The sequence below is a fragment of the Crocuta crocuta genome, unplaced genomic scaffold (genome assembly GCF_008692635.1).
Source record: "Crocuta crocuta isolate KB4526 unplaced genomic scaffold, BGI_CrCroc_1.0 scaffold466, whole genome shotgun sequence".
NCBI lineage: Eukaryota > Metazoa > Chordata > Mammalia > Carnivora > Hyaenidae > Crocuta > Crocuta crocuta.
In genome coordinates this window covers 8,844,876-8,858,617 of record NW_027529672.1, presented here as the reverse complement: position 1 = coordinate 8,858,617, position 13,742 = coordinate 8,844,876, and the positions used below count along the sequence as shown (strand labels likewise).

The window sequence follows — 13,742 nt, the reverse complement described above, 5'->3', positions numbered from 1 at the left end:
CGGCTGGAGGGCACGCACCCTGGGTCCCCCTGAGCGCCCCCAGCAGGAGGGGCACCTCCCTCTGGATCCGCTCCTCGTTGGCACGCTTCCCCATGCCGTAGTCCCGGAGGATGCTCAGGGAGAGGCGCCGGGTGTCCTTCCAGCTTGGCCCGTTGTTGAAAGTAATTCCTAGGGAAGAGGGGACAGGCCGGAGTCGCGCCCTGTCACAGCAGATGCCCCGGGGCAGGGCGAGAACCCCGGCTGCCCAGCTCCCGAGGGGCCTTCCCGGCTCTACTCGCGGCTCGCTCTCCCTGGGCGCCGTTCTTACCGCCAGTTTACCTTCTTCCACTTTCCCCGGGGTCTTCCCCACGTGACACAAAGCCGCAGCTGCACAGCAAGAGGAACCCTCCTCCCGCCTTTCCCGTCTGTTAACAAACTTCCTGAGAAGCTGGCCTGTTTCCACTCACTTTTAAGCTCCACACTACAAATACGTGACCTGAAGCTTTGTGGCCTCACAGAAAGCGTCCTTACTGAAACCTGAGCTGTCAGCTCCCAGATTCTGCTGACCATTGGATCTGGGAAGACCTCACTCACATTCCCTTGGGAGGTGCAAGCAAAGGTCTGAAGAAGGCCAAGGCAAGGTATGTTCTAGAAGGAAGTCTGGCGGCCGGAGAGGGACAGGGAGGAGTGAGATGATGCGGGGCAGGCCAAATGCAGCACTGAGGGCCTCAGTTCCACCCTGCAGGGAAGCAGGAGGTGGGGACGGACAGGTGGATGGAAGGACAGCATGGCCCCCTGCTCGGTGTGGGTGCACAGAAGGTACACGGCACCCAAGGCCCTACTTAGAGGTTAGAGTTAGGGTTCAGTTAAAAACACACTCCATCAGCTGGGGATGGAGTTTGGGGGTCCTGGGATCAAGTCTGTGCATGCTGAACTCCTGATTCCTACTGGACACTGCGGAGGTTGCTGGGTGGATACTGGAGACACAGCTCAGAGCCCAAGAGGGAACCCAGGTCACACATGACCACACTCTCATGTGTCTGTGGGACCCATTGATCGCCTCAGGGGGAGGGCAGCTGCAACGTTGTTGCAGTGGCCTCAGCAGACTTGCTGACCCAGGATGCAGGGCAGAGAGGTGGGGGGACCCGAGTGTGTGTGCTCAGTAGGCCAGAAGACAGAGTTATGAGCTGCGCTCCCAGTCCTGACGGCCCAAGAAGCTGGGAGAGAAAGTAGGAAGAGGGAGTGCCCAGTGGACACCCCCTGCCCTCCCCTCCTGCCAATGTCTGTGACATGGGGGACTGAGGAGGGACAGGTAGGGAGGTAGTTTATTTTAAAAAGGTAGACAGAGACAGAGAGACAGAAAGAGAGATTTCAGAGGAGCCAAGACTTTGGAGTCCAAAACAGGCTGAGATGCAGACAATAATGCTTCTCCATCACAGCTTTATAAACACTTACTGATGAAAAATAATTTTTTTAATTGACATGCACCCTGTGCTCAATATTATGCTGATAATTAAAATTTGTGTTATCATCCCTGGGGAACCAGATGTATCCCACGTACAGAATCTGGGCTACATGGGACATGTGAAAATAGGACTTGGGAGCGCCAAGCAGGAGGGGATGAACTGCCCTCTTTGAGTCCAACCTATGGAATGTGAATGTGGCCCCTGCCTGCCTGCATTCAGGGACCCATGACTTGGACCAGGGGTGGCAGATAAGGGCTCCCTGGATCTAGTAGAGAGCTCCTTGACCCCACAACTCGTGTTCTTGTGGAGCAGTGAAGCTCCTGTTGTGTTAATGACAAAGATTGAGTAGTTAACTTTACTTTTGACAACCCCAAAGAAGTAAAACCCACAGCATCCAACAGAGAAAATCAAATGTCATTGATAGTGACAGGGTATGTCCTTGGGAATGTATACAGAAATAAGGGGACAGCACCATAAGAACAGCACACACAACAGGAAGCACCTCAATCTGAAAATTCTGCATAAAATGGATATAGGTTTTCTAGAGATTTGTCACCAAAGTTAAGCCAGGAGAAACTAGGGCCTGCTGGGTTTTGTAGGGTAGATGGGACATTCCTTTGTTTCTAGTATGCTTTAGAATTTCACTAACATGACAGTAAGCAAGTAGAAAAGAATAAGCAAGGTCAGGGGGCGGGCAGGGGTGGGCAGGGAGCTCCCAGGGCTGTGAGCTGGAGGAACTGTGAGCAGGTGCCCCCATGAACTCCAGATGTCCCAGGAGACACAGGACGTGGGCATTGGAATCACTCAGATAAAAACCAGGCAGGCCCCCAGACCCCGACAGGAGGTGACAGTGCGTGTTGTAGATATGGGGAACCCAGGGCTCTAGAGACATAGGCTGCCGAAGAAAGAGAGGTGAGGCTGTAAAGAGAGGATCGTGTGGAAATCTCTTTATGAGCTGGGCCTGCGCTCAGCCCCCTTCTTGGTCTTAGAGCACCCCAGGTGGGGTATCGGAGGCCTCCTCATTGGAGAATGCGAGCCGCAGCTGAGCTAAGCCCCACAGACCAGCAGAATGCTCAGCGGTGTCAGTGCCTCATCTTAGGTGAGGGACCTTGGAGGATGGAGCGTCAACATCCGGGAGCAAGTGAGGCTGTGAGTGGAAAGAGCTCTTAGACTGAGGCTACAACAGGAGAAGGAAGGCACCGCTCAACTGCCAGAGGCATTTTCCCCTGTGGCATTTCTTGGTAAGCACGTCTGCCCTGCTCATCAGTGTGTGGGTGCTTGAGGTCCTATCTTTTTTAGTGCCAGTCTATCATGGTAGCTTTCAATAAAGTATGTACTGAGCACCTGAATTGTCTGCAGGTCTCTTTACCTTTCTATTTTATACTATTTACTATGTGGCTATCATCACTGGTATTTCAGGACCTGGCTGGTGCCCCACCATGGGGATGCTCTGAGAAGTGGGGCTCACCTCTGTCCTTGTGTGCCTCAAATGCGAAGATTTCTCCTCTGCCAGAAAAGTCATTCTTGTAGTCAAGCAGGACTTCCTTCACTGCCTTATAGCCATGCAGGACCACAGTGCGCTGGGAGCCCAGGTACACGGTGAACACTGGCCCGTACCGCTCTGCCAACTGCAGAGACCAGCAAGCAGCCAAGTGAGGCCACTGGGAACTTAGGGAGAAGGTGGGACAGGATTTAAACTGACCCCCAAAGTTGTTATTGACCGAAAGAACACGGAGGGATCTGGGGAAAGACAGTCTTTGTCCAGCCCAGTTTGGGAAGACCCTCCTCATAGAGGCTTTCTTCTGCAGGGATGGAAATTTCAGCACACCCAGGCACCAGGACACATGTGCCTGGACACAGCCAACATGGTGGGCTGACTCTTCTCCCTCCCTTGCGGCCCCTTTGACTACATTTGTCCCATCACCCCCACTGTCTGCTATCCCCAGTCTAACCTGGACCCCCAGGGTGCTGCAGGAAGACCCTAAGCCAGCACTGTCCTGACCTCCACAAGTCCATCCTCCATGGTGCACAAAGCACTGTCAACACCCCCCTTATTGCAAACACTACACGGGTCTGCTCTGTGCTCTACAGCATTCTCTTATTAACCCATGTAATAGATTTAGCAACTCTTTCAATTTTTAGATTCTTTAGCTCATTCAATTCACTGTTCACAACTGTAGGTGAAGGTAACATACAGGTTGGTTGACACCACTTTTCACCCTGTTCCTTGGCATCTGCAGTGTGTACCTGGTGTGAATACATGGCTTCTCCTTGTTTTGCAGTAGCGAACAGCAGCAGCAGTCCCAGCCACACTGGCCTCACCAACACATCCAGTGACAGAGCAGTTAACACCTGGCTCAAGCAGAGGCCTCTGGGGGTGACCATGGCCAATGCCCACTCAAGGGCTCCATGCCCATGCTGTACCACTAGCTAAATATTTTAAATATCACTCTTGGATACTACTGTTAAGTCAGTTCATTCATAACAGGCCTGTATTGAATAACAACTCGTGTGACAATGAATTGAATGCACACATTATGTCTAATCCATGAATTCTCCTCCCCCATATCAACAATATTTCTCCTACCTTAGTTAAAGATTTGGGAACATTCTTGAGGTCCAACTGAAGAAGATTCCCAATAATGGGCAGTGGGAAAGGGCCAGGGGGCAGTTTCCAGCTGTTGTAGATCTGCTTCCAAATAGAGATGAGCATTAGGGTGGCCACCCACACTAACAGGGCAACCGTGATGCCTAGAGCAGTCATGGTGCCTTTGGGGCTACTACTGACCGTGAGGATGCTCTGGAAGAAAGGCAAAGCTTTTATAATGCACCTTCAGGAAGGAGGGTGACCAACCAACCAATGCTACCTTCCTTTTCCTCTGGCTCAAGATACTAATTTATAATTAACTACTGTTGGCCATCATTTCAAAGGCTGATTCCTGTAGTGGTTGCATCCTAGAAGCTCCATCCAGCACCCACCTTATGATCCCCAGGGCCTGTCAATATTGGATGCTGGACCTGCACCAATTCATCCAACACAACATCCAGGGGGGATATCACCAACCCTCAGGTCAGACCACGGACACTGGTTTGGACAGGAGGATCCAGATTGTGTTTACACGTGTTCTTTGGAAACAGGATCTATGCGCTGCATCAATTATGTGCTGACAACTGTCTCCCTGGCCAAATTCTAGATCTCATAATACAAGTCTCTTAATGTCTGATCAAGTTCATCTGAGCAGCCCCCAGTAGTACCTGAATCACCAGCAGCGAAACTCATAGGGCTAGAATAGGGAAATTCAACAGCTGAATTCCACTCCACTTGGTCAAAGCAACTGGAAAATTGAGAGGAAAAAAGAAAGACAGAAAAAGAATTGACAAATTTTGAAAAATTTAATATCTATTATAAAAGGTATATTTTATTGTAGAAAATTTGGGGATAATTATACTTTAAGATAATTTTTGCCAAATTCTAAAAAAAAATTACGTTAGGATCTTTACTGGGTTTGTTTTAAAACAATGAGTTAACTTGAGCAGACTTTAGACTCTTACAATGTCTTGTCTTTGTTTATCCATAAACATCACAGGGCTCCAGTCTGCACCTTCTGGTCACCATTAGTCATTCGCACGGGACCTTCCACCTACCTACTAGGGCTGTTTCTAGGCATTTCACTGAGCTTTTGTGTGTGTGTGTGTATTTAGAATAAAGAGAATACTTTTCATTCTGTCTTCTAAATGGCGATATAGAGAATTTAATTGTAATTTTATACTTTTATGTAAGTAATGCATTTTGTGTGTAATGGAAAATAGGATAAAAGAAAAAATAAAAACCATCTTCTATACATTCATTTTTATGAAAATGAGGATGTACTTTATATACCTAATTCTAACCCACTTTTTTCCTCTCAAATTATTAGCAACATGGGCAATCTATTGATTGTTCTGTATTTATTTTTTAAATTTTTAATGCTTGTTTGTTTGTTTTAAAGCAACCAGCTTAATAGATCCGAGAGGTTAATAGGCCTGCATGCTTATTAGGAAATTATCCACTGTGTCTGGTCCAATTGTATCCCCATTTTCAATAAATTAGTCAAATTAAAACCAGTTGAAGGATAGAATTGATTCCACCATTAACAGATGGAAGTAGACTCTCCAGTGCTATCGGAGCCTTCAGGAGTTAGTAATAATATTTCATTTCCCTCAGCCCTTGTGTTTGCTGCAGGGGAAGACTGCTGGCCACCTGCCTCCTAATAGGTGCACAGCAGGTCTTGGTTTCTCTGTGTCTAGTGATGGAGAGTATAGTAAGAAACTGACCATTGAAACATGGCCAGTTTTTTAGTTTCCATTCTAGGATATCTTTGCAAGGAATTTGTAACGTTAGACTTCCTTCTCCCACAGAGCTCCAAGTAAGCATACATTAAGGAAAAGCAATCTCATGTCTTCCTAAATAACAGATAAGTTGTATAAAATTTTCACATAATATATTTCAGAGCCAAATGGATTTTAGATAATTTATCAACAGTTTTGGATTGTCTATGCTGTTATTCTCCTTTCCCAGTGTTCAGAGTACAGGAGGGAGAGGGAGAGGGAGAGGGAGAGGGAGAGAGAGAGAGAGAGAAAGCAGGGAAAGGGAAAGGTCAGAGATAGAAGGAGACACAGAATCTGAAGCAGGCTCCAGGCTCTGAGCTGTCAGCACAGAGCCCAATGGGGGGCTTGAACTTAACAAATGTGAAATCATGCCCTGAGCCAAAGTCAGATGCTTAACCAACTGAGCCACCCAGGCATCCCTGATTGTTCTATATTTAGAAGTGCAGCCATGTTACCTGTGTTTTACTTGTTAACCCTCCTGTGTTGTGAAGGGGTATGGATCTCCGGTAGCTGTTTGGAGCTCTTTATTCCTCTCAGCTGTGCTGTGCCCCTTGAGCTGGAACAGACTAGGCTGGTTGTGTTGTGGACCCTATGTGGGAACTGACATTACGGGTTGGATGGTAGATTCTGTGTGAGTTGCACTTGGCCTTGATATCCCTTCCAAGAGCCAGTGTGAGGGAAGGTCCACTCCTCAGGATGGAAAGTGAGCTGACTGGACCCTCTACCCTCTTAATCTGCCCTACAAGGCCCCTCTGGGTCAGACACCCACTGAGTTCACACACCATTTCCCCTGTTTGCCTGTCCCATTTGCTGCTGCTGGAGGAGAGGGCAGAGTCAGCTCCCTCTCAGGCTCTCATTCAAGCCAGGTGGAGGATAGGCTGTGTGTGCAGCAGAGCAGGCCTCCTGGCTCCCACTGGCTGGTGTGTGTACGTCTCGCCAGGGAAGGAGCCTGAGGGCAAGTGTTGGTAAGCCTGGACCTCACAGGGGTGGCAGCTGTGGTTGGGGCCTGCTGGAGGCCCTCAGTCCATTTGGGCTGTTGGCACCCAAATAACATCGACTGTCAGGAAATAATCAGGAACTTAACTGCCAGGAAACAATATGGAAAGGTTTATTGAAGTTAAGCAATTGTTTGTAAAGATTAAATACTATCTTAGGGGCACCTGGGTGGCTCAGTCAGTTGAGTGTCTGACTCTTGATTTCAGCTCAGGTCATGATCCCAGGGTCATGGCATTGAGCCCCACGTCAGACTCCACACTGAGCATGGATTCTCTCCTTCTGCCCCTCTCCCCAGTTGCATGCTCTCTCTCTCCAAAATAAAAAAAAAAAACAGACTTTACTTTCCTAATTAAAATTAGTATGTTTTTGTAACAAACTCAAGCAATGAAGAATTGGATAAAGCAAAAAGTGAGCCTCAGATTCTCCCCACGGAGGTAGCTTTCCTATTTTAAATCCCATTAAGAAAGAAAAATTGCTGCCAATTCTTTCTTGTTATTTCTGATTTTTGTTATACTTTTTAAATTATTTCTTTTGCACTTATTAATTCTGTGTATCAATCTCATGCACACATTTAAAAGGAAAATGCAAACAAATGTTTTGATTAAAGCGAACTTTAAACAACTCCTGTGTGCTTCCATGGCCTTTCACTCCAGGTAGGAGCCACACCTTCAACACTTGCAGAATTAGCATCAGGAACCTGAAATAAAGTCCTAGGAAAATAGCAGAGTCTTCTTTTAAAAAAGACTGCCTGCCTAAAATTAACAACAAAAGAAACAACAGGTGTTGGCGAGGATGTGGAGAAAGGGGAATCCTGTACACTATTGGTGGGAATGCAAACTGGTACAGCCTCTGTGGAAAATAGTGTGGAGGTTCCTCAAAAAGTTAAAGATAGAACTACTCTGTGATCAAGTGATTGCACTACTGGGTATTTATCCGGGAAACACGAAATACTAATTAAAAGGGATACATGCAGCCCTATGTTTATAGCAATGCTATCTATAATAGCCAAGATATGGAGGCAGCCAATATCCATTGATAGATGAAAGGATAAAGAAGATGTGATATGTCATTAGAAGGATAATTGCATGTAGCAAATTAACTGTCAACAGGAACAACAGAAGAGGAAAAACTGAAAACATTACAAAATTCTGAGAAAGACCAGGAAATCTTCTGTCTTTGAAAAGACATAGAATAGAGCAGTATCTATCATATCTCCTATATATTGAAGTAAAAATAATAAAAAATATTTTAAAAGTTAAAAAAAGATGTGATATGTAAATATATAATAGAATATTATTCATCCATAAAAAATAATGAAATCTTGCCATTTGCAATGATATGGATGGAACTGGAGAGTATTATGCTAAGCAAAACAAGTCAGAGAAAGACAAATGCCCTATGACTTCACTCATATGTGGAATTTAAGAAACAAAACAAATGGGCAAAGGGATAAAGAGACAGGGAAACAAACCAAGAAAGAGACTCTTAAGTATGGAGAACACGCTGCTGGTTACCGGAAGGGAGAGGGTTGGATGGAGGAAACAGGTGATGAGGATTAAGAAGTGCACTTGTGATGAGCATGGGGTGATGTGTGGAAGTGTTGAGTATTGTACACTTGAAACTAATATTACACTGTATACTGGAATTAAAATTAATTAATTAATTAAGACTGCCTGCAATGCTCCTAATGGCACACAGGAAAATATTATGCAGGAAAACCATGAATGTTGACAGCTCAGATGGAAGATGTGCTTCAGAAGAGTTGCACCTGAATAACTTGTCCTGAATACAAATCCCTTGTGTGACAGGCAATTTGCAAATATTCTCTCTCATTCTGTGGGCTTTTTACTTCCTGGTAATGTCCTCTGAGCACAGAAGGTATCAATTTTGATGAAGTCCAATTAATCTATTTTCCCCTTTTGTTATTTGTGGCTTTGGTCTGTATCTAAGAAACCATCCCCAAATCTAACGTTGCAAAGATTTACTGTCAGGGTTTCTTTGAAGTCTATGATCTACTTTGAGATCAGTGTTCTCATGGTATGAAATAGGGGTCCAGCTTCATTCTTTTGCATATGGGCCTCCTGTTGCCCCAGTACCACCTGTTGAAAAGACTACTTCAGCAATGAAAGGAGCCCTGAGAGTGCCAACTGTCTTGTCAAAAATTAATTGGTCATAGACGTAATGGTTTATTCCTGAACTCTGAATTCTATTCCATTGGTCTATATGTCTACCCTTATGCCAGTGCCACACTGTCTTGATTACTGTAGCTTTGCAGCAAGTTTTGGGGCAGGAAGTGAATCTTCAAATTCGTTTGTCTTTTTAAAGATGTTTTTAGCTATTCTAAGTGCCTTGTGTTTCCATATGAATTTTCAGCTTGTCAATTTTGGCAAAAAAGACAACTGAGATTTTGGTATGAATTGAAATAAATCTGTACATCAATTTGGGGGAAGTTGCCATCTGTATTAGTTTTCTGGGGCCATTGTAACAAAGCACCACAGACTGTGCAGCATAGCAATAAAACTATATCTCACAGTTCTGGAGGCTCCAACTCCAAGACCATGATGTCTGTAGGCTGGTTTCTTTTGAGGTGTTCCTCCTTGGCCTGCAGACAGCTGTCTTCTTTCTGTCCCTTCACATGGCCTTTTCTCTGTGCACAAACACCCTGGGGGTCTAGAACCTACACTAATGGCCTCATGTTAGCTTAATTACCTCTATCTCCAAACACAATCACTGTCTGAGGTTCTGGGGGCTAGAATTTTAACACATGAACTGGGGTGAGGGTACATAGTTCAGCCCATAACCCCATCTTAACAATATGAAGTCTCTGATCCACGAAGATGGAATGTCTTTCCATTTATTTAGATCTTCATCAGTTTGTTTCAGTGATGTTTTGTAGTTTTCTGTGTCAGGTGCTATACCTCTCTTGTTAAATTAGTTCCTAAGTATTTGGGTTTGATGCTATTGTGAACGGAATTATTTTATTATTTTCTTTATTTCACTTTTGGTTAGTTCATTGGTAGCATATAGAAATATAACTGAATTTTGTGTGCTGACCTTGTATCCTACAATCTTGCTGAACTCACTTATTAGTTCTAAATGTTTTTTGTAGATTCTTTAGGATATTCGACATACAAGATCATGTCATCTATGAATAGACTTAATTTTACTTATTCCTTCCCAATCGGAATGTCTTTCATTTCTTTATCTTACCTAATTGCCCCTCCAGTACTATGTGATTAGATGTGGTGAAAGGGGACATTCTTGTCTTGTTCCTGGTCGTAAGGAAAACCATTCAGTCTTTCCCTGTCGGGTGTAGTGAGTTTTTGTAGATGCCTTTTATCAGCTTCAGGAAGTTCCCATAAATTCTTTGTTTAGAGCTTTAGTATGAACAGGTGTTGACTTTTGTCAAAAGCTATTTCTGTGTCTATTGAGATGATCAATCAGCTTTGTCTTTTATTAATATTGTGCATTACATTGATTGATTTTTATATGTTAAGCCAACCTAGATTCTTGGGATAAACCCTACTTGGTTATAGTATATAATTTTTTAATGTATTGCTGGATTTGGTTAGCTAGTATTTTGTTGAGGATTTTTGAGTGTATATTCATAAGAGATAAAGGGTCTGTACTGTTTTCTTGTGACATCTGTGACTGGCTCTGGTATTAGGGTAACACAGGCCTCATAATATGAGTTGGAAAGTGTTTGTGAGGTATTGGTTTTAATTTTCCTTTAAACATTTAGAATTCACCTTTGAAAACATGTGTGCCTGGGATTTTATTTTTTGAGTTTCATNTGGTTTCTCTGATGTCTTCCATGCTTTTCTCAAGCCCAGCAATTAATTTTATGACTATTGTTCTAAATTCTTGTTCAGTTGTGTTGCTTATATCTGTTTTGAGCAGTTCTTTAATGGTCAATTCTTCCTGGAATTTCTTTGGAGGAGAGTTCTTCCATTTCGTCATTTTGGTTAGCTTTCTATCTCTTGTTAATTTTAAAAGCTTGTTGTGCACTCTGCCCCTGCAGGTTCTGCTGTATTAAGGAGGGCTCTTTGAGGGGCACTTGGGTGGCTCAGTCGGTTAAAGCGTCCGGCTTCAGCTTAGGTCATGATCTCACGGTTCGTGGGTTCGAGCCCCGTGTCGGGCTCTGTGCTGACAGCTCAGAGCCTGGAGACTGCTTCTGATTCTGTGTCTCCCCGTCTCTGACCCTCCGCTGCTCACGCTGTCTCTCTCTCTCTCTCTCAGAAATAAATAAAAACATTTAAAAAAGAGAGAGAGAGAGAGAGAGCTCTTTGACTGTCCAGGGCCCGTCCATTCAGGAAATGTTCTTTGAATGGTCTCTTGGTTTCTCTTGTTGAGACTTTGGTTATTTTGTTCCCCTACTCGTAGTGGTATTTTGGATTCTCCACCATATGTACTTTGGCTTGTTTCTTGAGATAGCCACACTTATGAGGTTTCCTTCCTGGTGTACTCTGTCTCTTTCTCTTCCCAAACTCCTGTGGCTCAGTGTCCTATGACTTCAGACCTTCTCTGTTTGATAGATGGGTGTAAGCGAAATGCACAGAGCTCCCTTCTTCTCTGCCATCTTCCCGCAGGTCTCCAGGGATGACTCTGGGATTTTATTTTTTGGAGTTTATTTTTTTTATTACTAATTTAATCTCTTTACTTGTTATAGAGGTACATTCAGATTTTCTATTTCCTCTTAAGTCTGTTTTGGTAGTTTGTCCAGGAATTTGCTCATTTCTTGTAGTTTGTCTAATTTGTTGGCGTACAATTGTTATAGTATCCCCATATAATCAGTTTTATTTCTGTAAGGTCATTAGTGATATTTCTGCTTTCATCCCTAATTTTAGTAATTCGAATCATATCTTCTTTTCTCTGGTCATTCTACCTATATCAATTTTTTAAAATATGAAACACTTCACAAATTTGGATATCACCCTCTTCAGGGGCCTTGCTAATCTTGTCTGTGTCATTCCAATTTTAGTAACATATGCTGCCAAAATGAGCACTATTATATCAATTTTTAAAACTGTTTTCAAAGTATCAACTTTTGATTTAAATTTTTTCTCTCTTGTTTTTCTTTCTCTATCTTATGGATTTTTCCTCTATTCTTTATTATATTTTTCCTTCTGCTTACTTTGGGTTTAAGTTGCTGGGTTTTTTTTTTTTCTATTTTATTAAGGTGGAAGTTTGGATTGTTGATTTGAGATCTTTATTCTCTTCTGATATAGGCACTTACAGGTAGATACAGGTATAGGCATTTTCAGGTACAAGTTTTCCTCTAAGCAGTGTGTTAGCTGTATCTCATGTGCTTTCATTCTCATTTACTAGAAAGTATTTTGGAATTTGCTTTGTGATTTCTTCTTTGATTCACTGGTTATTTCTAAGTGTATTCTTTAGGAGCGCCTGGCTGGCTCAGTCAGTTGAACGCTGGACTCTTCTTGACTTTGACTCAGATCATGCTGTCACAGTCATGAGATCAATCCCCATGTTGGGCTCCACACTGAGCTCTCTCTCTCTCTCTCTCAAAATAAATAACATTTTTAAAAAGAAGTATATTGTTTAATTTCCACATACTTTTGACTTACCAAAATTTAGTTTTATTCTATTATGGTCAGAGAACATACTTTGTGATTTCAATCCTTTTACATTTTCTTTTTAAAAACAATTTTTTTATAGTTTATTGTCAAGTTGGTTTCCATATAACACCCAGTGCTCATCCCCACAAGTGCCCTCCTCCATGCCCATCATCCCCTTCCCCTCCCCCTCCCACACCCATCAGCCCTCAGTTTGTTCTCAGCAGTCAAGAGTCTCTCATGCTTTGCCTCCCTCCCACTCCCCCATTTTTCCCCTTCTTCTTCCCCACAGTCCTCCATTAAGTTCCTCCTAATCCTCCTATACGTGCAAACATATGGTATCTGTCCTTCTCTGCCTGACTTATTTCGCTCAGCATAACACCCTCAAGGTCCATCCATGTTGCTACACGTGGCCAGATTTCATTCTTTCTCATTGCCATGTAGTATTCCATGGTATAGATAAACCACATCTTCTTGATCCATTCGTCCACTGATGGACACTTAGCCTCTTTCCTTCTGCACAGCAAAGGAAACAATCCATAAAACTAATAGGCAACCGACGCAATCCTTTTACATTTTCTGAGACCATATGTCACAACCTAACATATGGTCCAGCCTTGAGAGTTATCCATGTGCACTTGAGAAGAACGTGTACCCTGCTGCTGTTGGGTGAACTCTTATACAGACGACTGATAGACCTAATAGGTTTTAATGTTGTTTAAGTCTTTTATTTCCTTGTTGATATTCTGCCTCGCTGTTCTTTACACTAAACCTCCCACCTAGTATTGTTTGATTCCTTCTTTTTCCCTCCAATTCTCTGAGTTTTTAATTAATCTAAATTTTGAGGCTCTGTTGATAGATACCCACATATTAATAATTGTTAGGTCTTTCTGATGGATTATTTTGTCATAACAAAATGTTTTTTTGTGTCTACCAATAATTTTTGTTGTACGGTCGATTTTGTCTGATATTACTATAGCCAACTCCAACACTTCTTGGTTACTGTTTGCATGGCATCTTTTTCTTTCAAACTTTTTGGGTTGTTTTTTTTTTAAGGTTTTTATTTATTTCTAGGAGAGAGAGAGACAGCGTGAGCAGGGGAGGGTCAGAGAGAGAGGGAGTCACAGACTGAAACAAGCTCCAGGCTCTGAGCTGGCAGTCAGCACAGAGCCCGACGCGGGGCCCGAACCCACGAACCGCGAGATCATGACCTAAGCGAAAGTCGGACGCTTAACTGACTAAGCCACCCAGGCACCCCAAACTTTTTGGGTTTTTGAATCTAAAGTATGTGTCTTATAGGGGTGCCTGAGTGGCTCGGTTGTTAAAACATCCAACTCTTGTTTTTGACTCAGTTCATGAT

The 13,742-nt window shown here is 43.4% G+C and overlaps 1 protein-coding gene and 1 non-coding gene across 2 annotated transcripts in view; both read right to left on the bottom strand.

Annotated features, from left to right (window-relative positions):
- Positions 1 to 4,227, bottom strand: part of CYP2E1 (cytochrome P450 family 2 subfamily E member 1) — an 11,059-nt gene extending 6,832 nt beyond the window's left edge. The window contains exons 1-3 of the mRNA XM_077763029.1: positions 4,033 to 4,227; positions 2,914 to 3,073; positions 17 to 168 (exon numbers count right to left, since the gene is read on the bottom strand). Of these exons, the coding sequence (XP_077619155.1) occupies positions 17 to 168; positions 2,914 to 3,073; positions 4,033 to 4,209 (489 nt within the window). The 5' untranslated portion in view covers positions 4,210 to 4,227. The remainder of the gene's footprint in view (positions 1 to 16; positions 169 to 2,913; positions 3,074 to 4,032) is intronic.
- Positions 4,228 to 11,708: 7,481 nt separating this feature from the next.
- LOC144230691 (U6 spliceosomal RNA) lies at positions 11,709 to 11,815 on the bottom strand. Its single transcript, XR_013334840.1, has one exon. It is a non-coding gene; the product is annotated as a U6 spliceosomal RNA (small nuclear RNA).
- Positions 11,816 to 13,742: the final 1,927 nt, after the last annotated feature.